The sequence below is a fragment of the Talpa occidentalis genome, unplaced genomic scaffold (assembly GCF_014898055.3).
Source record: "Talpa occidentalis isolate TD23 unplaced genomic scaffold, MPIMG_talOcc4v2.1 talOcc4.3, whole genome shotgun sequence".
Lineage (NCBI taxonomy): Eukaryota > Metazoa > Chordata > Mammalia > Eulipotyphla > Talpidae > Talpa > Talpa occidentalis.
The window spans coordinates 77,378,188-77,404,033 of record NW_023603184.1 but is presented as its reverse complement, the minus strand read 5'-3'; the positions used below and the strand labels follow the sequence as shown (position 1 = coordinate 77,404,033).

Below are 25,846 nucleotides of genomic sequence, written 5' to 3'. Positions count from 1 at the left end.
AAGGAGTCAGCTTTTTGACAAATAAATAATAAATGTGTGAAAAATTGATAAGACATACAAATATGTTTGGGCTTAAGGTGAACAATTATTGAAAAAGTACAAAGGTTCAGTTATACAGTCTCCTCAGTTTTGAATTCCCTGTCTCTGGCAATATGGAAGCCTCCTATTCTCCTGTTTGGGGGGCAGGGGTTGCTGTCATAAGAGAGCTTTATTTCCTATTTTTAGGGACCAAAAGGAAGGTCAGGGTATTTTCTTTTTGCAGCAATTATTTCTTAAGTTTAATTGAAAATAAACAAAGTGCAAAAGTGGCACATTCAGGGATGATATATTCTGTTCTCCTATTCCTAAAGAATATTTTTAAAAAATCCCAAAATTGATATCCATATACTGTAATGTCATTGAATATTTTGAAACTAATTCCCTAACCCTTTGCTCTCCGAACCATTTTACGATATTTTGATTTAATTTCTTGTGCCATTTCAAGATAAAAATTCAGGGAAACATGCATGTCTCAAAAAGTTGCATTGAAATAACCTCCATTCCCCGTAATCACTAATAAATTGCAATGTCCCCTGAGAGGGGACATCTGAGTGATATGCTAGAATTCCGATGTCCCCTAAGAGGGGACAGCGGAGTGCACTAACTAGTTAGATCTAACACTTTACTTATAATTCTTATGTTTGCATGGGCTATTTAGATGTTAAAATATATCATATCTATTATTATAGTGTATTTTATCCTTTCAGTTTAGACTGTGAAGGTAGGCCTGTCTCTGCCTCTGCTTTTTTAATATATAAGAGATGATAGAATGAGATACAGGTTGTTTAAAATTGTATTTCTTAGAGTCTTTATGTACTTAAGCCGAGGCAACTGACTCAGGTCTGTAACTATTTCTGTCAGACAATAAACTAGAAAATGTATTTCCATATAGAATCAAACTTTATCAAAATTGAAACTTTATGTCTCTGTAGAGTATATGTTGCTTTTATATCTTTTTCATGACTGTATCGTGAGTACATACAATTGCTAATTATACTGCACAGCTTCACTTTCTTAGTGTGGGTTAACACTAAATCTAGTGCTAACTTTGCAGAAAATCTCTAAGATATCAGAACTGTGCCTTCAACAACAATAACAAAAAGTTGTAACTTCTCTCCTCCAATTTAATTTTCACAGACCATTAACTTCAAACTCTAAAATGATTTAATTATACTGTAACACTTCAAATTTGAGCCAGAATCAATGACAGCTGCTCCATTCAACATTGGCTACTATTTACAGGCCACTGCACTTATTTCACCTGTGTGGTATATATTATGATTTCTCTTGCCACGCACTCAGAATTCATGAAAGGAATATGTTGTTGACTTTAACTCCTTAGGTTCTGATTTTATGAGACTCATGGGATAGTTTTATGATAGTCATATTATTATTGAATTATACCATATGCACCTATTTTCTACCTTAAATTTATGCATACATTATAAATAAAAGGAAAATAAGTGAATGATAAAATTAATAAGACAAGACTTGGCAGTTTAGGGGAGTTTGACCCTGACATAGAAAAATGAAAACCACAATGAAATTATACCTTAAGCCTATGGGAATGGTCCATATGAAAAATTATAGAAACAGCAAATGTTGGTAAAGATCTGGAGAAAACAGAAGTCTCATCCAGTCGGTGGGGATGCAGTTTGGTGTAATCTCCAAGGTACAGAGTATGAAGATTTCTTAAGTAAATAAAAATTGAAATCCAATATGATCCAGTGATACCTCTCTTACATATAGACCAAAGAATGTGAAAACTAACATAAAAAGACTTATATACTCTTATATTCACAGCAGTATTGTCCACAATCGCTAAGTCATGGAATCAACTTAACTGCCAACAGACAGATAACTAGATACAAAATTGTGGCATATATGCTTAATGGAATTTTGTTTAGCTATTTAAAAAGATGAAATAGTGCCTTTTTCTACAAAATGGGTTAACCTTTAGGTGATTATGCTAAGTGAAATAAGTCAATGATGAAATATAAATAATTAAAATACATAGACTAGTAAAATATAGCAAAAACAGGTATTAGAGTTAGTGTAAAATTTAGTGGTTTCCAGGAAGAACAGGAGAGGGAGAAATATATAGTGGAAGAGAAGGGATAGGGCATTAGCACAAGCAGGTTGTTGGGGAGTAAATAAAGTATATGCATATATGATAGCTTAAAAATCTAACCCACAAGTTATGTTGCCATGTAAATGGATATCTATGGATATATTTAGTAATAAATTTGTCGTTTAAAAATTAGAGTCATCCATGGAATGAATTATTAAATTGTTATCTTTCAGTATATCAATGGGGGAATGGGAAAAAAAAATGGTAAGGTGAAAGGCAAACATTTAGACACCAAAGCAATCATGAAGAAAATAGAGGTTCTTAGAATCTCATTGTTGGGGTGAACTGTAGTGACCTTCTTGTTCATCTCTAAACTGTGAGGAATTATCTCTGCATTATCTTTAGGGATGAGGTCCCCTCTCCTTTAATTTGTCTAGAAACACTTAAGTCCTTTCCCTCATGAGACTTTCTATGCTCTCATTATATAGATATTATTGCTTACAAGTCTATTTTTTTAAGAATTATTTTTTCATGCATACAAGAACTGGGGTACAGACCAGAGAGGGTGAGAAAATTCAGAGACAGTGGGGAACAGAAGAGGCAGATTGACTGAAATATACTGCTGAAGGGAGCAACAGGAGAGTCAAGAGAGATCTGCTGTGCCATGTGGATATCTCCCTGGCTGGGCATCAAAATAGTGCTGCAGTGGCTGCAGACAGCTTCATAGGTTGCTTCTTTTTTTTATTTTATATATTTTTATATCATTTTTCATTTTTGCATAATGAATGCATTTTCATCTTGGTTATATTCCCCATACAATTCCCACCCCCCTTATTTTGACCCTAATCCCTCCTCCACCCCTGTAGTGTGTTTCTGGTTTATAGTTGCTTGTTAATTTTGATTTTTACATGATTATGATTAGTCTATTTCCTGGACTCTTATTTAGGTTTTCTAAATTCTTACTATGAGTGAGACAATCCGGTATTTTTCTTTTTCTTTCTCGCTTATTTCACTGAGCATGATCCCTTCCAGATCCATCCATGTTGCTGCAAATGGTATGAGTTTATCTTTTTTGATTGCTGAGTAATATTCCATGGTGTATATGGACCACATCTTCTTGATCCAGTCATCTATTTTGGCCATTTGGGTTGTTTCCATAGCTTAGCTATTGTAAATAGTGCTGCTATAAACATAGGGGTGCAGGTGCCCTTTTGAATTAATGATTCTGTGTCCTCTGGGTAAATACCTAGGCGTGGAATTGCTGGATCATATGGAAGCTCCGTCTTTAGCAGGTTAAGGAATCTCCACACAGCTCTCCACAGTGGCTGGACCAGTTTGCACTCCCACCAGAAGTGCTGGAGAGTTCCTTTCTCTCCACATCCTTGCCAACATTTGTTGCTAGTTGTTTTTTTTGTTGTTGTTGTTTGTTTGTTTTGTTTTGTTTTTGTTTTTTTTAATATGTGCCATTCTCACTGGTGTAAGATGGTATCTCATTGTAGTTTTGATTTGCATTTCCCTGATTACAGGTGATGCTGAACATTTTTTTTATATGCCTGTTGGCCATTTGCATTTCCTCTTTGGAAAAGTTCCTTTTTAGCTCATCTGCCCATTTTTTGACTGGATCATTTACTTTGTTTTTGTTGAGTCTCATCAGCTCTTTGTAGATTTTTGTGATCAGTCCTTTAACATTGGTGTTGTATGCAAAAATTTTCTCCCAATCGGTAGGGTGTCTCTTTGTTTTGGTTACTGTCTCTTTTGCTGTACAGAAGCTCTGTAATTTGATGTAGTCCCAGCTGTTTATCTTTGCCTTCGCTATCACTGCTTTGGTTGACGAATCTTTAAAGATGTTGCTGAGGTGTATGTCATGTAGTGTTTTGCGTATATTTCCTTCTATGTATTTTATGGTTTTGGGTTTATGTCTAGTTCTTTAATCCATTTTGGGTTGTTTTTTTTTTGTGCATGGTGTGAAGTAGTAGTCTTGCTTCATTATTTTGCATGTAGCAACCCAGTTTTCCCAGCGCCATTTATTGAACAAACTTTCTTTGCTCCATTGCATATTCTTTGCTCCTTTGTCAAAGATTAGTTGACCATAAATCTGTGGGTTTATTTCTGGATTTTCTATTCAGTTCCACCGTTCCATGTGTCTGTTCTTGCTCCAATATCATGCAGTTTTCTTAATCCCGTGTGCCACCAGGGAGGCCCAAGTCTTTTGTTGATCAAAAATGACTTTCTGAGGAACTCAAAGGGGAAGGTAGTAGGGTGTGGACAAATCAAGTAAGGAGGTCAGTTGTATGATGGTAATATGAAACAAGATTTTGGTGGAGATCACGGTGTACCATACACAGATATAATTCTGTACACCTGAAATCTATATAATTATAAACAAATATGACTTCAATAAAATTTTTTAAACAATGTGTTTTTTTGTTTCTTTTTTTTTGAAATTCTGGAGGAACCAACAGCCTAAAGACTCTAGCTCTGTGAATCTTACATATAACAATGACAGTACTTTTAATAATAATCTTCCTCAGGCCTCGCCTGTGGCACAGCAGTTGAACGCTGGGTTGTGAAGCTGCCCGCAGCCTCTGCAGTGCCGGTTCGATCCCCGGCTGCTCCCCGGTCACCGGAGGAGGGTCCCACATGGTGCGCAGACCTCTCCTGCCGCCCACTGCTCCCCTCAGCAGTGTACTACTGTCCTTCTGCCTGCTCTGCTCCCTGCTCTTGCTCTGGGGAATTCTCTCACCCTCCTGCGCTTCTGACTGTACCCAGTGCTTGTATAAATATATAAATCTTTAAAAATAATAATAATAATAATCTTCCTGATGATAATCCTCCTCCCTGGCTTCTTGGATCCAGTAAATCTCAGTTTTTTTAGTCAACTTAAAAGCATAATTTCAACACTCACTCACTTTATTTCCCTTCTACTGAATGAAAATTATTTGTGATACTCTAAATGTGTTCTGAAGGAAGAGGTAGCTTCATCTTCCTTTTAATTAAAAATAAAACAAAACTATAGAAAATTTTTATCTGTTAAGGCAACTTAACCTTGAATGCTAAATGAAAGTTTTGTGTTATTCTTTGTTAATTTTATTTTTTTCCTAGTCTGTTGTTAAGATTTAAATTTGTTATTAATATTCCAAATATGTATTATGTGCCCAAGCCATCATTCATTTGGGAATTTAAAATGTTGCATCAAATTCCTAACTTAAATTATGATCATGACATGTTTTGCAGCGTTCAACTCAGACATTTCTCCACAGTTACATATATAAAAAATAAACTCTTCTATAAAACCACATGATATCACTTCTTTGTGGTTTCTAATAAAAGATAACCTATAGAAAAGGCAGATTGGTGGTAACCAGGGGCAGGAGTTGGAAGGGGTGGGGAGGAAATGGGTGAAAGTGATCTTGAGGCATAAACTTCCAGTTTGTGAACAAATGATCATGGTCAGTATTCCAAGAAGGAAGAAAATCAATAGTACCAATATAATTTCATAGGCAGTAGATCCTGATGGGTAATTGCATTGACCCTGATGTCAAAATATCTGAGTTTGAATACTTATAGCAGAGAATAATAACTATGACTTTGGACAAGATACGTAGCTTCTGGGTCTGTTTCCCATTCTGTAAAATGGTAATAATAAACATGCCCTAGAAAATTGATCAGAATTGATCATTTAATTCCAGTTTTAGAACACTTTCTGATATATGTGAACCATTTAATAAATATTAGTTATGACATTATCAAAAGGAAAACATTCCTTCTAAATGAAATAATGTTATCCTCTCTAGTTTTCCATACCAGATTAAAGACATGAAGTTATATAAGACATTGATGAAAACGTAATCTGTGAATGCTCTCCTCAGGACTGAAGGAGAAAGAAACTGGTTGGAACAGATTAGAAGTTGTGATTTTACTAAACCAAGGTTAACCAGCTCTGTAGAAGGTATAATAAATTTTAGGCTTATTTACAACAAAAATGCATACAGTAATGGTTCTACTCCAAAGCAGACATCATACAGAAATTCGTGTGACACATACTAGCCATATATCCATTGGAGCATACTAACTTGGGTATGGTTTGGAAAGGTATTTTGTTTTGTTTTTCCCCATCATGCTCTTCTTAGAACGGCTGAAGAGATAAGTGTATTATGCCATTTATCTTAAGTGACAGGACATAGCTTTTTGGGGCCTGAGGTCTGGGACTGAGGACATGATTTTGACTCATTTCAACGGACTGAATCTTTGGTAAAAATTTATTTTCCCAGCAATTTCACTGATACCATAATAGATCGTGAAGGATAAAGTGATACTGTTGTGAAAAGTTATTTTACCAGGTAGGAAACTTGGAAGAGGATTTATATTTCAAAATGACAGTGACCTAAAACTTGCATCAAAAAAAAAAAAAAAAAGTCTTGAAGGAAACAGGTACAAAATTGTAACCTATAGAACTATATTACTCAGAATCTACCCAATAAAATGACAGATTTTAAAAATTTGGGAGTTTTGGGCCTCCCCAGTGGCACAGCAGTTGAGTGCTGGGCTGCGAAGCTGCCTGCAGCCTCTGCAGTGCGGATTCGATCCCAGCCACCTCTCCTGCTGCCCGCTAATCCTCTCAGTAGTGTACTACTTCAGTCTCTCTGTTCTGCTCCATGCTCTGGCTCTGGTGAATTCCCTCACCCTCCCGCACATCTGACTGTACCCAGTGCTTGTATAAACAAACAAACAAACAAACAAACAAACAAACAAACAAATAAATCTTTAAAAAAATAATTGGGAGTTTTTCCTCAGTAGAAGTTTGCAGATGAAACAAGTTAAGTGCAATATGTGAAACCATTAATTTCAGACTAAGTCTCTCTAATTAACAAAATAATGCATGTTATTCCACTTTTCCTTTTCAACATTTTAATGACTTTCATTGGGGTCATAAATGATGCCCTTAGTTTGGGGCACTTTATAGAATATTAGCATCACATGCTAATCATCTGCATTTTTCTTTGTTCTTTGGTTCTGTGTTTTTCAATCCAAACATTTCAAGAACTTACATATGCAATTTTGAAAATTGATGATGCTTAAATAGTGACATAACTTTTGAGTAATCCTACTTTGTATTGTGTAACCGATATTTTCATTTTTAGATCTATTTCTAGAAGATTTAGAATGAATTTACCTCCTAAAAATAATTTTTATTTTGTTATTTTATTTTCATGAAAATTAAATTTTAATTTAAATATATTCAAGAAAGTCTACCTGTACTATACTGCATTGTCAATTAAAAACAAAAACTCAACATTTACTGATTTTTTTCTCTTGTCAATGCTTTATAGTTTATAGATTGATAGATTTATGCTAGAGTTCATACCTAGTGATGGTTAGTTGAATAAGCATTTTCATAAAAGTTCAAAGTTAGGGAAAAGTAAAGTTTAAACAAACAAGAGCCATCTTTTACTGGATCCTCCCTCCTGCCCTCACTTCACACTAACATGTAAGAGAGAAACGATCAACTTCAATTAGTTTTTCTAGGCTATTTATCATTTTAAACTGGGACACCAAGTACACACAATAGTTCTAAAAACTTAGTTAAAAATTAAGGAACACTGTTAATACATGCAGTGGTAGAGATATAACAATAGCAGGTAGCAGAAAAATAAAGATAGTTGGTATAAATAAAGTATATGAAATGTCTTTTGTATCATTTTCCTAGAGACCTAAACTAGTCATTTAACTTTCCTAGAAATAAATTTTGAGAAATCAAGGGAGGAAGTGGAGGTAAGACACAGAGGGCAATAAGCAGGGGAAAGTGTGTGTGTGTATGTGTGTGTGTGTGTGTGTTTGTGTACCTTGTTATATATATGGAGTTTTGAATAAAATCACACTTGTCTTCTGCCTTAGTATTTAAGTCTCAAGTTGTGACTCACACCTCTTAAGGCTGTACATCGTGGATTCATCATATATAGGAAATTGAGAAGTGACTAATACAATTTTAAACAAGCTGTCATATCTGACATTATATGATCAGTTCAATTGTACTTTCATGCTATCAATTCTCAGTTTCTAAAAACAAATAACAGAAAACAGGAACTTTAAACATAATTTGTCACATTTTAAATCTGAAATCTTTTCTGCAACTCATGACTATTTTTTTTCCTGTATCTCTTTTGCCAATATAAGATCCTGGGTAACACTTAGATTTTCTTCGGGATAGGAATGCATATGTACTCAAACTGACAAAATATCTGTGGAATTATCTGTGACATAACATTAGCTTATAATATTATATAGGTTTCACATATACATCCTTATAACTCAACATCTGGGTATACCACATTATATTTACTGCCAGAATTTTTCATCCGTCATCATACAGGTGATCACTTTTACCTAACTAAACTACCCTTCTTTCTTCTCCCCTTTTGGTAATCACTATTTTGTTCTTGTAATCTAGAAGGATTTTTTGTTTGTTTTTTTTGTTTATTCATTTGTATTGTTTCTTTATCATCTACAATAAGAAGTCACAGTGTTTTTCTCCATCTGAAATATAACAGAGTATATACCCCTTCATTCTAATCATGTTGCTGCAAATGGCAGACTTAACATGAAAAAGGGATATCATCTTTTTTTTTTCCCTATACTTATTTATTTCTAATGATGTTTGTGGAGTCATTTGCTTTTTTTCTACATACAAAAAATATATCTGCAGATAGTGACTATTTTACCTACACCTGTTCTGTATGGATGATTTGTTTCTCTTTCTGGTTGCTCTAATTAAAACTGATTGCTCTATTAGAATCAAATAGTAGTGGTGACAGTATCCATAGTAGTGATGACAGTGTGCTTTCTTGTCTTGTTCCTAATCTTAGAAGCAAAACTTTTAGATGTTCACCATTGATATAATTTACTTTCATGCCTGCTTAAGAGTTTTTAACATAATTTTTTGTGTTAAAAGTAATCAAATACTTATTTCTGTATATATTGTGATGCTCATGGTTTTTATTCATTTTGTCGTGGCATTTTTGGATTGATTTACTATATTGAACCATTCTCACATAACTGGAATAAATTCAATTTGATCATGTTTGTGTGTGTGTGTGTATGTGTGTGTGTACAGGTCTGCAAAGGTTCATCTTCAAATGCTTCAATATGAGATGCTTCAATATGAGTCCATGTACTAAAATATTGATGTAACAAGTGCATTGTTTTGAATGCATATACTGAATAAATAAGTATATGACAAAAGAAGTGGAAAATATTCCTTTGCAAATTTTTATTTGCATGTATCTAAGCAAATTTATTCAGAAAAGACCAATTTAAAAAAATATTATAAATTTAGAGCCAGATGAATACTGAGTCAATTATGCTACCTGAGACCTGATTTTCTTTCTGCATATTTCTGTTGACATTTACTCCCCCCTTTTCTGTTTTCAGGTTCAGCTCACCTTTTTTATTTTTTTCCCTTTTCACTGCCAGGCTTATAAGGGGTCAGAAAGGGCAATGAAAAGAAAAAAAATCAATGGCTTTCTTTGCAAATATATCTGATAAAAGTGGTTTGTAGCAGGAGGCAGAACTCACTAAAACCTTGCTGCAATAATATTTACTGTAAAGCATAATTCAGTGTAAATTTGAGCAGCCTTGGGGTCCCTCAAACTGAATAGAGTGATGATGTCAAAAAGCCCACCTGGTGTACTGGGTTGATTTATGAATTTCATTTGCTTTTCCATTTTTTTCATAGTATTCAACATAGATAATAAGAAAATTCCCTTATTATTTGCTCTCTTGTCTGACTTTCTGAATGAAGGAACTTTTTAAGAGGGTGTTACAATTTCATGAATCAGAATTATTTATAAATTTCTTTCTAATTTTCACATAATACATAGTTCATTTTTTCATACCATTCAGATATGATTTATTGGGTTACTTTCATGAAGACTATTAGTAATGTGATTATTTTGTGTGTTTTGGGGTGTAGTTCAATGTCAATCTCATTGTTTTCTGTATTTTCCTTTTACACAGCAAAAATGTCTTTATCTAGATAGCTTACAAAAGTAGTTGGTTTTTAAATGTCAAGTGAAATGACTATTGCCAGTAGATGATTTCCATGAGGAAAGAAAAACTACTTTTGCTGATTCACTATTCACTGTATACTGTTTATTTAGCTGTTGTTTAATTGTTCACATAAATTGGAAGCATTCAGTTCTGTTTACAACAAGACAGTTAAGATCCTATTTAATGAACTGAGGCATTTATATGAGCACACTCAAAGGCCCTGTAGTGATTCCTTATAGTGTCTCCCAGGGGGAGTCTGGCTGAGTGTTTAGTGTTGGCACATTGAACTCAAACTCAAGCCTGGTTAAGAATCTGTCTTCTTAAATATGCAATTGAATTCTAAGTAACATCAGTTCTTCCTTTTAGGTATTTGTATTGCTTCAAAGATACTGACTTTCCCTGTATCAATTCTAGCATGAAAAGGATATATGGGTGGCAGATGTTAGGAAGTAAAATCTGTGACCGAGAAACGGAAGAGCACACAATTGTACCATATGGGTATTTGAGTCTGTAATGTTGGCATTATTCATACTGGACCTGCCAAGCTAACCAGGCACTGAGACTGTGCCAAGTGGTAAAACTAGAAGAACTTTACCAGGGAGAAGTAGTAAGTCACGTGAGATCAGTTTGTTTGTTGCAGATGATTCCCCACAAATGGAAATAACTAAATAGAGAAAGACTGACTAAGCGATGAAAGGTAGCAATCTTGTGCTATGGTTCAGTTGATTGACATTAGAAAACATGGGCTTTACCCAGCACTGCTTACCTTTGGAAAATTGTTGGAACTTACTGAGGACAACCAGAACTCTGGTGAATAAGCATTCTGCAACCATGGCAAAGCATATGGAAACCATTTTCATAGTTAAAATTTGCTGAAAATGCACAATACCATTTTCTCAACACATAAGTGATATGTAGCTGATATGCATGACACAACTGTACTAATCATGAAAATATTGAAAATCTTCTATCATGATTCTAAACAACTGTTACCTCATGTGATCCTTCAAATCCTGTCCCTCTAGATCAAAGTGAGCAAAATGGCTCATCTAACTTTCCCCAAAAGAATTACCTGTCACCCAGCTGCTTATGTCTCCCATTCAGCATCCCCTATCCTTATCAATCTCTCCCTAGACAGAGCAATTCTGGATACCCAGGACTGGTGTTAATTCCACATAAAGCATTCCTGGATTATCCATGGCTGGCCAACATTCCCCACAAGTTTCCCTGTTATGGCAATGTATAGAAGTTGCAGTCTGTACAGTGTATTTAATCTGTTCTAAAATATTCAGGATTCACCCCAGACTGTTAGTTCTGTGTAAATATTGACATAACATATTTCATAGTCTTGGGCTTTGCACATGATTTTGTTCCCTTTTCTTCAAGTTCCTTATATATTTTAAAAAGAGAGACACAGGAAGACAGATAGAAAGGTATGTTTAGGCTTCTTTGCCTCATTTGTTACATGGGATTGAGATAGTAGAACAAAATAACATAATGATGAAGAAACCAGGTTGTGAAGCTATAAATGATTTGTATTCAAATATCAGTATAGCTCTGTGACCTTGAGAAAGGTATTTAACCTCTGCAATCTTCAATTTCCCCACTTACATAATAGTAATTATAATAACTAACTCATAGATTTTTGTGAGGTTTTAATGAGATAATGGGCATTATGTGTGCACTAGAGAGTCTAGAACAAAGGGAATACTCAATAAACAGCAGTTATCTTAATAAAATACTACTTTTACAAAATGCAATGAAGAACAATTTGCATTCATTGAAAGTACATCATGAGATCATTTTTAGAGTTAACATTGTTTTGAATGGTTTAAAAATAAGTTTTGAAGGCTACCTTTACTCAATATTGAGGATGTTTCACTTTTGGTCTAAATTGGACAACGTTTATATACTCTACTAACAATTCAACACTATGTTATTAAAGTATGCCTATACAATCATGGACTTTTAAATTGGACTTTAAAACTATCCTCCTTAAATGTATAAATAGGGTTATATAAAAATTGTATGTCTCAAAATGCTCAAAGGATTTCCTCTCACTGTAAATTCACTGTATGTTAATTAGGTGTCTGGAATCATTGTTTATTTTTTACATACAGTGTGTGATTCCTTATCAAACTGTGAGTGTGATTCAAGGTATATTTTATTTCCTTTTTTCTCCATTTTTCATTATCCCACTTACTCCAAACTACTAGGATTATTTTTCCAAATGGAATAATAAACAAGTAACTCCTGTTAAGTAACCTTCATGGTGAATGGACCAGTGGATTCAAAAATATCTTCCTTCTGTGTACATTTATCACAGTCGATCTTTGTCATGTCACTGAGATGCATGCAAACTTGTCTCTAAATCAGAAAGATATTTTTCCTTTTTAGTCAGCATGCATAATTTAGTGGTATCTTAAGTGATTCCTACAAAATAATAATTAAAAACTATTATTATTATTCAGTTTTTGTTGAGACTTAGAAAAACTTATCTAAATTGTGATAAACTAACTGGGTGAAAAGGAGTAATTTGGCTATTGGATCCTCAAAGTAATCTTGTTAATCTGACAACAATGAGGTAAAGAGACACTTCATTTACTAGTTTCCTCTTTTCCTTAAATCTTGTCTTTGTTACTCATAGTTAGGGTGAGGGGATTAAATAATGTCTTTAAGGTTGTTGGTAGTGAGTTGTATATTTAGAATTCCTTTTTCTATTACCCTTTGGGTGATATGCTGCCAAAATCTTTCCTTCCATCAGACATTAACTTGCTTTTGGTTTTTGGCCTTAACTGGGAAATTGCAACTAAACTTTTATTATCTTAGCTTATAGGAACAGACTATAAAAATAATCCTCTTAGTTTACAGTTTTCTCTAAAGGACTTCTTAAGAGTAGTTATCCCTATACCTGTGTGTGCTCAGAGTTTGATTCAGGGGTAATCTCTAACATATATGTAGAATCAAAGATGGGATAACTCTGCTGTCTTGACATGTGGATTAGACAGTTGAAGGTTCACACTCACTGCCCCTTTGTTGAAGTAAGACCCATTTTCTTTGAGAGATGTGTAAAACTTTATGACTTGTCTTTTTTTAAGATTTATCTTTATTTATTTACACATACAAGAACTGGGATCTAGGCCAGTGGTACAGGGGGTGAATTCAGCAGAGACAGAGTGGGGAGCAGAACAGGTGAATCTACTGAAATACACTGCTGAAGGGAGCAGTGGGCATTGTAGAAGAGGTCTGCTGCACCATGTGGATCACTTCCCTGGCAGGGGATCAAACTCATGCCACAGTGGCAGCCAATAACTTGATAGTGCTGAGACTTTAACCCTGCACCACTGGGGAGGTCAAATGTGACTTGTCTTTTCCTGTAAACACCAGTATTTGAATAAGCTTCCTACCAGGAAATCAATTCTGAGTCAAATTGTGTAGGCTTTTCACACTACCCTGAACTTCAGAACTGCAATTAGGAGTTGCCACTGGGTTGCAGTAGGTAATAAAACTCCAGATAGCTAGAGGAAAAAGTGTTGGCTTCAGAGATGACATTTGTCTTCTGTATTTCAGAAGAAAGATATTCAAAACTGAAACATTTTATCTTCTGCTTCCTTAGTTATTTTATTTTCAAATTGGATATTTTTTCTCACTGAGGAATTTCACAAAATGACTAGAACATATATATTTACCTGTTAAGGATTCAATAGAGGTGTTGCTAATTAAAGATAAAGGGCATCTGTTTTCTGGTTCCTATCCATTCATTTTATAATTCTTTTTTTTAATTCTATTTTTTTTTTTAATAGAGGCATGCTTTATTTATTTATTTGTTTGTTTGTTTGTTTGTTTGTTTTTTTTTATTTATACAAGCACTGGGTACAGTCAGAAGCGCGGGAGGGTGAGAGAATTCACCAGAGTCAGATCTATCCATTCATTTTAAAAGAGAGTTGACATATATGGATTGAAGTAACTTGTTCAATTAACTGAGAGAAAACTTTTTTTTTTTCTTCTGAGGTTGTACTAGGTTTTAGATGATAGGTACCTGAAATTGTGTTTCAACTAGTTATGAAGGCATTCTGGTGATTACATACATCCGATTTTACCTGTTTTATGTGAAATGATTCCTCTAAAATTGTTTGATGTTTATCCTAGAATGGTAGCCTCATTTCTGATCACTGGTAATGACCTGACCTATTGAAATGTAGTACTTATACCCAGAAAATAGTTTCTTTAAATGCACTGGAGAAAGTGACAAAAAAATTATATATTTTTTACAATTTATTTATTTATGCATACAAGGACTGGGGTACAGGCCAGAGGTACAGAGGTGAGAGGAGTCACCAGAGACAGAGTAAGAGCGGAACAGGCAGAGATACTGAAATACATTGCTGAGGGAAGCAGGGGGTGGGACAGCAAAGTTCTGCTGTGCCATGTGGGTTAGCTCCCCGACTGGGGATCAAAATCATCCTACAGTGGCTGCTGAAAGCTTCATAGTGCTGAGACATAACCACTTGCACCACCAGGGAGGCCCAAAAAAGTTATATTTTAAGCATCTTCTTGTAGTAAGATTATTAATGCTGGATCATAGAACAACATCAGCCAGGTTTTGTCTTTAGTAATACTTTCCCCTTTAAAGGACTATTGATTTTTTTTTTTAACCTTACTATATCCTACTATATTCTTACTATTTCCTCACATTAAATCTATCTAGATATTATTAAACTCCTCACTGGAAAATATAAATTAAAAAAAGAGAGTTGAGAACCTACTTTATCAATCATCAAAATTGCCACCAAGAAGTGAGATACGAGTATTGATTAAGGAAGTGTCTCTTGCTCTGTAACAAAAGTAGCTTTCTCATTTTTCCAAAAGACCTCAAACTGCAATCTTAAAAGCCAACATATTTTTATAAGAATATTATTTAAATGCAAATACATTACCCCTATGAGATAGAGTATCATTTATCAAGTTGGTTAGCAAAGAGTAGGACACTACAAGATTTAAAAAGTGTCCATTCAGGGCCCTGGTGGCACAGGGGTTAAAGTCTCAGCACTATCAATTTATTGCCAGTCACTGGGGCATAAGTTCAATCCCTGGCCAGGGAGCTAATCCACATGGTACAGCAGACCTCTCCTGTCTTGCCCACTGCTCCCCTCAGCAGTGTATTTCAGTGAATCTGCCTATTCTGCTCCCCACTCTGTCTCTGGTGAATCCTTTCACCCCCCCACAACTCTGGTATATGCCCCAGTAGTTCTATGCATAAATAAAATAAATCTTCATTTTTTTTAAATTTTTTAAAAATATTTTATTTATTTATACAAGAACTGGGGTACAGGTCAGAGGTGTGGGAGGGTGAGAGGAGATTCATCAGAGAGCCGGGGAGCAGAACAGGCAGACAGATGGAAGACACTGCTAAGGGGAGCAGCAGGTGAGTCAGGAGAGGTCCGCCACGCCATGTAGGCCTCCCTGTGTCTGCCGAGAATCGAACCCACACTGCGATCAACTGGCTGCGCCACTGGGGAACCCTATTTTTTTTTTAAGATTTATTTATTTGTGCATACAAGAGCTGGATTACAGGCCAGAGATACAGGAGTGAGAGGATTAACCAGAGTCAGAGTAGGGAACTGAACAGGCAGAGCCACTGAAATACACTGCTGAGGGGAGCAGCAGGCGAGTCAGGAGAGGTCTGCTGTGCCATGTGGGCTCCTCCCCCGGGCCGAGAATGGAACTAGTGCTGCAGAGGCAGTTGTTTCATAGTGCGGTGCTTAACCCTTTGCACCACCAGGGAGGCCCATAAATCTTTAAAATGAATAAATGTCCATACAGGTATATTTTAACTGAGTTGGAGGGAAGGCAAAAAAAAATTGAGACCAATGAGACCTTTTAGTGAGAGTGGGGTGATCCACAACCAAGTAAAAATTGAAAATAGATGTATGACAAGGAATAAAGGAACATTTTATATACATAAAGATCACTGATTTTCTTAATCTTTCATACTGAGTACTCCAATAGCACTGGGTTTCATGCATTTCAGTGTTGAAATGACAGTCACATATGATACAGTGATTTAATTTATTTTTTATCTATTTATCCTTGAATGTGAGGTCAGAAAGAAAGACAGATGATTAGTTCGATAGAATTCTTATTTCTAAATCTTTAATGACAACAGTACTTTAGCTATATTCTCACATTATTTTTCCTTTGTCAATTTTCACTGTATTCTAAATGTTTGTATTTTCAGTACTGGAAAATATTACAACTTGGCTATATTTGTTGAATTCATGTGTTGGCAGTCAATTAAATTGATAAAAAATCACTTGATATAATTTAAAGTTAGCAAAAAAAACATATAGAAAGCGAGAGAGAGTGGGGGAGAGCAGGAGATAGATTTAGGGCTCTCCTTTTAACATAACATTTCCAGATATAATCTAGAAAGTTTTCAGTATAAGAGTCCCGACTAACCATTATTCTTTCATACTCATAATAGCAGATACCTGGTGACTTTGGTCATAACAAAATTACTTTAGTATGGTTCAGTCTTCCTTAGGTTACCAAGTGTGCTTCATATATATTAATTACATAAATAAAGCTCTAGATGTTAGATGCAAGTAATTTTACTACACTGAGATTGCTGAAGAGTAAGGAAAAGGGAAAAAGATTTTTAAGCTCCAGAACAAGATATCAAAGCTACAAAATCTCCTTCCCCAGGGTCTTTAAAAATAGGACAGATGTCAGAGATGGCTTAAGGGTATAGTGCATCTGGACAAAATCAATCAATTTTACATCTTTTTGAGTGCCTGAATCTTCACAACATCCACTTGAAATATGTAAACACACAAGCCTTTACAAGGAAGTCCCTTTCACTGCAATTATTTTATTTGAGTGAATAACTAAGAGATTGAAGGCACATGTATCTTTAGAGGTTCTTACTCCTGTCTTATATCTTCAAGTGTAATCATATAGATCATTCCAACAAATGATATCAATTAATATTTTATTTACAAGTTGAAACTCATAAATTTTATTTTAATTTTCTGTAATAATACTATATATATTTTCATATTTTTCTACATAAACTATCAATTTGTCAACTTAAGTAGTTCACATGCAAAAGTAAATTGTGCTTGAATATAAGAACTTATGAAATAAACACATGTCTAGGGAATTTGTATTACTTTGGTGAAGGCATTATGTGATCCAATGTTAATGTTTAATGTTAAACAGAAATGTGACATTAAATATCTTTACTTTAAATGCTAATTTTCCCAAAATATCTTGAGTAAATATTGCACATGCTTTTAGTTTTCGTAAGTTACCATATAGTTAACTATTTGATATTTCAGCCTAGAACTATAATAGATTTTAAAATGCTATAATTTCCTACATATAATTGCATATGAATTGCCTTCCCCTCTTAAAATATGATTGCCTATCTAATATTTTCAAGAAACTGTATCCCATTGTTTCATTTTCAGTGTAAAAGAAAACAGTAAGCGTTTGCAATCAAGGTAATGAAGTTTTAGAAATCTTAATATATTACTTAGTTATAATGGCACTAAAACTTTTAAAATAATTTACAGCAGTTATTTTTAATTAAATTTCCACAAATTCATAGTTCTTACATTACTCAGTATTTTTTAAACTAGTATTACATTTTACCAGAGATTGAGTTTCAAATAATTCTTCAAGATATAATCAAATCTCAGTCTTTTACATGAATAAACAAACAAATAAAATTCAATACTGAATAATTTAAAAATTTCTAATTTGAGGGCATCTTATGCTATCTGGTAATAACATGTATCAGATAATTTTTCTTGATTTTGTATCATCTAGTTATTAGTATATTTATATTCTTATAGTACATTCTATATTACAAAGTGGCAGGAGTGAAATTAAAAAAATATACATAAGTAAAAGGCTCTGTATCTCTGGAAATGTGTGTGAAACTACCTGCTGTCAACACAGCCCAAAAGCTACACAGTTATGTTTGTATTGTAAAATAAAATGTGTCATAAAGGATGGCTGTATAATTTCATAGAACAATATAGGATCAGTGACACCCATACACAAAAGTGCTTTCTAAACCATTATTTCATTTATTCCTTATGATAATCATGAGGAAGAAACATTATGATCCCCATTTTTATATATGAAAGAATAATCTCTGAGGTTAGATATTTACTAAATTCAGAAAACTAAAAAATGAGAAAAACTGTAGTTGTTTTCTCTAAATCTCAACCTTCCCACTATGTCATGCTATTTTTCAAAAAGAAACTTGATGGAGAGTACAGAATTTAGGCTTGCCTGTAAAGTATTTTGTTGGTTAATAATAAAGTTTACTTTCCAGATGATGAGATTGCATGCAGAAGAATCTAGAAGTGGAAAAAAAAATGTTTATTTTAGGGAGGTAAAAATGACATAAATTGAAGTAGAATATCTGTACTGAGAATAATTTATAAATAATTCTAAGTGATAATTAGATGATGAAATCAGGCCAAAAAGTTGGGGCTGTGGTCAGCAATTGAGACTATTTATGATTCTGACAGTAGTACCATTTGTAAGACCTAATATGAAGCTGTCTTGATGGTGGAGAAACATAATTTTTAGCATGGCAAATGAAGTAGACATTAATGAAGAAATAAACTGAACATACTTTCAACAGCTTTTAGGGAACACCTGTGCAAGGAGATGTGCAAGGTGTTTGTGTTTTCTAGACAGAGACAGAGAGAAGTTTCCAAAAGAACACTATAAAATGCTTCCACATATGTTCACAATAGACATAAATAAATAACAGCATCAACCATAGTGTGGCTACAAAGTGTAAGAAACATGAGACATAGTAACAGACAGCATCAAAGACAGCATCTGGTCAGTTTTGAAGGACCCTATATGCCTCCACCTTTGCAGTGTGCAGGGCCAAGACCTTGCGGAGATGAAGATCTGCAGTGTTGGAAACAGTGTAGAATAAGAAGGTGTGGGGGCACAGCAGGTACCCAATTTTTAAAAGGTAGGGGGAAAGGAATGCCAACTAAAAGGAAATGTCAATCAGCCATGGGAACTTTGTTCACTTGTGTAGGTTAAATAAAAAATGAATGAGATGGAAGGCAGAGGATTGAGAACCAAGGAAAAAATAGAAATAGGGAGGGCAACAAAGATGAAAATCTGATTTGGGAATAAAACCCAGAAAGAGGGATGTGATAGAGGGTTCAAATAACTTCAAAGGTATTTGAAGGAGGAGGATTGGTGCTTTTCCAAGAGGCTATGATGGTCACAAATGCATATATTTGACCTTATCTGATATTACTGAAATAAATCACCACTCCTTCACAAAATGTACTGTCAATTATCTCAATCAGAAAAGACATATGAGGAGATTTATGTTTCTTTTACTATTTTTTTTTTTACTAAATAAAGATGTGTACTCTATGTTTAAAAAATCACTTAAACATTCAAAAGATACAGAAGAGAGAGAGCCTCCCTGGTGGTACAGCGGGTTGAGCGCAGCACTTGAAGCTGTCTGCAGCCTCTGCAGTGCGGGTTCAATTCCCAGTTAGCCAGGAAGAGTCCCACATGGCGAGGCAGACCTCTCCTGTCTCACTTGCTGCTCCCCTCAGCAGTGCTTTCAGTCTGTCTGCTTATTCTGCTCCCCACTCTATCTCTGGTGAATCCTCTCACCCTCCTGCACCTCTGGCCTGTACCCTAGCTATTGTATAAATAAAAAATAAATCTGTAAAAAAATACATAAAAAAAGATACAGAAGAATCACATTATCCTAGAAAGTTTTGTAATGTGAAGTTTATCCTATAAAATGATGACTATTTCAATTAATTGGGTAAGGTCTATAAAATTATAAATGTAAATACTATTTTCCAAGTTGATGTATTTTAAATCCTCCTAATTATGGAGCTTGTCTTTAATCAATAACTGTATTGGAATTTATGCTACTCTACACAGATCCCCTAAAATTTGGGAACTTTGGGAAGTTTTCTGAATGCACATTACTAAAAGCAGAAGTGACATTCTCACTAGACCTACCATAAACTTTTGAAGTCTTTCTGTGCTATTTTGAAATTCCTCTTATGCTCCCTTGTCACTCCACTGCTTCTCCCTGTTCCCCTCAAACTCATAATTCACCAAGAGATAATTCCTAGCATATCAGGGAGCCTCTGACTTTGCTCCCTGGTATGTCCAGGTTGTCAATTCTGGTTGTGAAATATTTATATTTCTTAAAAGCCATCATGAGATGAATCATTTAATGCAATATTGACATAGTCTCAGGATTTCACATCACTTGGGAATCACATGTCTCTCCTTGTCACACAGGTAGATAGATGGGTAGCAGGGATCAGGTTGAGTCTTTTCTCCACCTAAAGATGGACTAAAGGAATCATGAGGGATATACATACCCTTATTGCATAAATGATCATGGGGAATCTAGGGTGAACTATTCCCCCAGAAATAGTTCATATTACCTAACTTCTGGGAGTATTTCAGTTGAGGCAGGCATGTCTTGATACTATCCCCATTTTTTTAGGAAAAAAACAACAAAATAATAACTTTAGCAGAAGTGTCCCACTGAAAAATCACAACACTGATCAAAGGGGTTTGAATTATTAATTTTATCAATATTGAGATGAGTCCCAAGGCTTGCAGCAACATCCTCAATTTCTCTAGTTTGTATCAGTGCATCTCTCTTTTTTAAAAGCTTTATTTATTTATGCATACAAGAACTGGAGTGTAAGCCAAAGGTGCAGGGGCGGTGAGAGGATTCACCAAAGACAGAGTTGGGGAGCAGAACAGGCAGATCTACTGAAATACACTGCTGATGGGAGTAGCGGGCAGGTGAGACAGGAAAGGTCTCCTGTGCCATGTGGGTCACCTGCCTGGCTTGGGATCAAACTCATGCTGCAGTGGCTGAGGATAGCATCATAGTGCTGTCTTTAACCCCTACACGACCTGGGAGTCCCCTATATCAGTGTATCTTAAAAACATCTTATTGCTTTGATTTGAAAATTTGGGGAGGACTAGTTGTAAGGTGCAGTCCATCCAGCCATGCCTGAGTATCTTACTGGTTACCTAGTAATGATGAAAGCTAAAACAAGAGTATTTAAAAGATGAAAACAATTTTAGTGATTAGTCTATAAAGAAACAGGTTAACTTTTTCATTCTCCTACATGAATTTATTTTGTCTTTGCAAGTTGCTAGTAGGGTGACTATATTAGTTCTCACAGTGTTTTTGAGAATTTCAACATTGTTCTGGTTTGTTTTTAATAAGCTGATTTTTTCTGATACACGTGCATTTCACTCTTTTTACTCTGCACTTAACTATATGTCAGTCTTAAACATAAGATATCCTGTGTTCATTTGAGCCAGTCCAAATACTTTTTAAAACAACATCTTCTTATACATGCTAATGTTTGGTCTCTATAAAATTTCTGAAATCTCCCAGGTGTATGAAATATTCTGTGACTTATTTCTGGAATTTTTACAGAGTTTATATATAACTGGCCTAACCACTACTTTGACAGTTATGCAAGGATGCATATTTTAAAATTTGTAGGGATCAGACAATTAATATTAAAAAGAACTATTTTGTGTCTGCCATGGGAGTTTATAGCTTTGCAAATCATTTTTAAATCAAAATCATATTATAAATCAATTTTCATTTATCTTACAAATATAAAATTCAGTAGCCGGAAACATTCCTTATAAAAGTGTTTCACTTCCATATATTCCTGGAATTTAAATTTAAATGTATGTTTGTACTTCAGTTATATAATTATATGGAAATTTGTGTATTTATTTTTAAAAGGTTGAAGCTCAAGCTAAAGATAGAAGTTTTAGGTAAAATGAGTTGTGTTCATTTTTGACAAAATAATTTGTCATATGCTCTTTGACTAAACTAGGAGCCTTATATTGCAGTAATCATATAAAATGTGAATATACATGAAATCATAGAGAAAGCTTTTAGAAGTAACACTTCAGCTAATGAAGCTACATCATAAAAATTTATTCATATCCCCCAAACCACAAAAGGTTGAAAGTTGTTTTAACATCAAATAAAATTACTTATACCTTTAATTCATATTTGATGAGGCATTTCAAAAACACATTTTTTGGCAACTCCAGGTTTATTTGTTTTGACTTGAATACTATTTTTGCTTTATACATCTAACACATCACTATTTTCTGTAATCTCATACTTTTGCATATCTTAGGATATGTTAGATTGGCCTTATATCTATTTGTTTGCAGTAACGAAATAGTGAAAGTAAAACTGATTTTTTTTTTCCTTCAAGACTTGGAACAAAAAAAGTTATGATATTCAAGTATTTAGTAAAAGGCAACTCACCTCCTTGGAATATTCTTTACTTACAAGAAATCTAAATATTTAAGCAATCTAAATATTTCACAGCCAGGCAATATGAAGAGCTCTTTATATAATCTGTATAACTACCACCCTGTAGGGGCAGGAAGACATGGAGCAGGATCTTTGATTCCAGCAGCCGGGTGAAGGAGGAATGTTCTGGAGCCCTTGGTGGCTTTTGCAGGGTTTTATTGGGATTTACCAGGTACACAGCAGGCAAGGTTCCTGGGGGCCGTGAGGCTGGCAGGCCTCCCAGCTCCCAGCAAGTCTTCACTCTGGGCTCTCTGGTGTTCTCTGGTGGTCTCAGCTGTTCCGCTTCTCGTGGTTCTACTGATCGGCTCTGCTTCTCCTGGTTCTGCTTCTGCTGGTGTCTCCATGACACCACCCTTAAAAGCCCAGTCTTAGCGGGTGAATCCCATCTACATATGCCCATACCCTATTCCAGGTGCCTGCCATCAGGACCACAGGGTTCCGTCATCTATCCTGATGGCAGGAGGGCAGAAAAGCCTGATGCTTTTTACCTTACCCTACACACCCAATGAAGCCCAGTGAATTTACTTAACTTGGGCAAATCACTCAGTTTATAAGTGTTGGTGCCTGTGACTGGATCCAAGAATCTGACTTCTGAGTCTGTTAATCAGCCAGTTGTGCTGAATTTATTTACCTGACTGCATCTCACAGTTGCCATTGCTTTGGCATCAATACATTTTGATATTCACAACAACCCTTTAAAGTAAACTCAGAGGAAACTTTCATTCACAGATGAGGAAACATACCCTTAATTGATTAAATAAATTATATCCATGAGTACTTACATAACTCTGGTTAAATCTGAAGTGTGCCTTCTGGAATCTGGGCTGTAGTAATAATCAGATTAACATGTGAATTATATAAGAGTTATATGGTACAGTTTGGATGTTGGAGAGCTGGGCAAGTTTCCTGATCATTATGGAAAATTTGGAGAATGTCTATTGAACTATAGATTGATTTTGGAAATTATATCTCTAGGAAGAAAAATGGTAATTATATAAAAAGTAGAGTTACCTGCAGCAGTTAAACTCAGTGAGTTTGCTCTATAAATCATTGACTTTTTAGCATATTCTGTTGCATTATAGCTACTCTGTAAAGATTGTTTAAACAAAAGAATCCTTCCATAACAATATGTGTAGGGTAAGGAAAAATGTCAGGCTTTTCTGCCCTCCCGCCGTCAGGATAGATGATGGATCCTTGTCCTGAATGCATGCCTGATGGCGGGCACCTGGAATAGGGTGTGGGCCTAGGTAGATGGGATTCACCTGGGCTGAGACTGGGCTTTTAAAGGCTGAGACACGGGGACGCCAGCAGTAGCAGAAGCCGAAAGAGAAGAAGCCCAAAGCAGAAGCAGAGAAAGCCAGAGAGCCCAGATAGAGTGAAGACTTGCTGGGGCTGGGAGGACTGCCAGCCTCCCAGCCCCCCCAGCACCCCTGCCTGCCATATGCCTGGTGAACCCCAATAAAAGACCTGCAAAAAACCACTGAGGACTCTGACTCCTCCTTTACCTGGTCTGCATGGGATCAGAGAACCTGCACCGTGTCCAGTCCTGCCCTTACAATATGTAACTAGCTTTTTTCACATTCTTAAAAAATAGATTAAAAATGAAATCACCTTTAGGTTGATACAACTCAGTGAAATTGCACTACAGTCTTTTTGTCTTGGCACCTGATATAATTCTAACAGGAGTACCGCCGACAAGTTGCCATTTTCCATATTTCACATTTGAGAACAATGAGACTCACAGTTTAAGTACCTTGATCAACTTATGTAAGAATAAGGGAGGACAATGACTGAGTCAAACCATCCCTCATATTTTAGATCCATGCTACTTTAAGATTTGAAAAGGATATTTCTACTTTTAATGCATTGTTTCAAAATTTTGAATTTTTTGAAACACTAAAAAGAAATGATTGTATGACATGATATGAGTGCTAATTGCTACAGTGGTAATTGTATTAGTATGTAAATGTTTCAAATTACATCTTGTGTACCTTAGTTTGCAAAATGCAGTATGGCAAATGATTTTCAATTAAGGAATAAATATGCTCCATTTTTTTGCTACCTTAAAAAAAAAGTGTTTCTGGGAGCTGCTCTCCTGCCCACCTGTGACCATCCAGGTGTCTCTTCACCAACCCTCTCCTTTGCAAAGAAGCAGAGGCAGCTCTCCTCCCAAGACTGCCGGACTGTGACTAGGCAGGTCTTGATTTTAACAAACCTGTCCCTTTCAGAAACAGCTTTCTGCCTACTTGCTTCTGTGCAAGTATCCTTTACTTTTCTTTCTCTTTGATAATAAATATTTTCTTTTGGCTATATGTGTATGTATGTGTGTGTATATATATGTGTGTATATATATATGGATGTATGTATATATATTTAAAGCATTTCCAACACATACTGTAATACAGAGTAGCAAATACATTGCTTTGCTTAACAAATAAACTCAAAATAATACACAATATTTTATTGCTTATGAAGTGTTTAAAAATTAGCTTTTGACTCATAGGGTAATTTTGATGTTTCTGAGAGTCACAGGTGTCTTCTTGTAGTATTTTCTATAGTTTTATAAATTAATGCTAGTCATTTCTTTTAACAGTTTTAATATTAAAGAATAAAGTCAACCTACATCATACTGTTCCTTTTACACCTTTTTTCCAGGTCCTGAGGTGGTAAAAATCCAGTGCCCCTTGAATCATATTGCTTGCATTGGTGCCAACAAATGTGTTCATTTATCCCAGCTGTGCAATGGTGTCCTGGACTGCTCGGATGGGTACGATGAAGGAGTACATTGTCGGGGTGAGTTCATTTGTGGAACCATTCAACTGAAATATAAATGTTTCAGAGTTTTAATGAAAGTTCAAAGAGAACTTATAACCTGCCTTTTCTTTTAAACTTAAACACTTCAGTTACTGAGAAAGCATGAATTTTATTGCCAGAGATACTCAATATGCATTTCAAAGCTGCAACTATTGTGCTTCATTGAAAATGCTGTTAGGAAAAAAATGCATTTGGTCTTTGAAGTGTGTCTCTTAAACAATTATGTATTTCACAGAAAAGAGTACTTTTGAGCAAAGAACAAATGTAAAGGGTTTCTCACAGGAGATTAATATGTTGGTAAAAGTTGGTTTTTCTGAACTTCTGTTTAAACACAATTATTTGAAGTAAGCCCTCTGCCACCAAATGTTTTAATAGAATAGACTCATAGTAAAATTCTCTATAATGTTACTTACAGTAAATTATATTAATTTCTAGTTATTTTCTTTCTTTAAAAAAATCAACATTTGAATTCTTCA

The 25,846-nt window shown here is 35.0% G+C and overlaps 1 protein-coding gene across 1 annotated transcript in view; it reads left to right on the top strand.

The window, feature by feature from the left end:
* Window positions 1-25,846, top strand: part of LRP1B (LDL receptor related protein 1B) — a 1,722,250-nt gene that overhangs the window by 623,062 nt on the left and 1,073,342 nt on the right. The window contains exon 3 of the mRNA XM_054699700.1: window positions 25,212-25,349. Coding sequence (XP_054555675.1) covers window positions 25,212-25,349 — 138 coding nt within the window. The remainder of the gene's footprint in view (window positions 1-25,211; window positions 25,350-25,846) is intronic.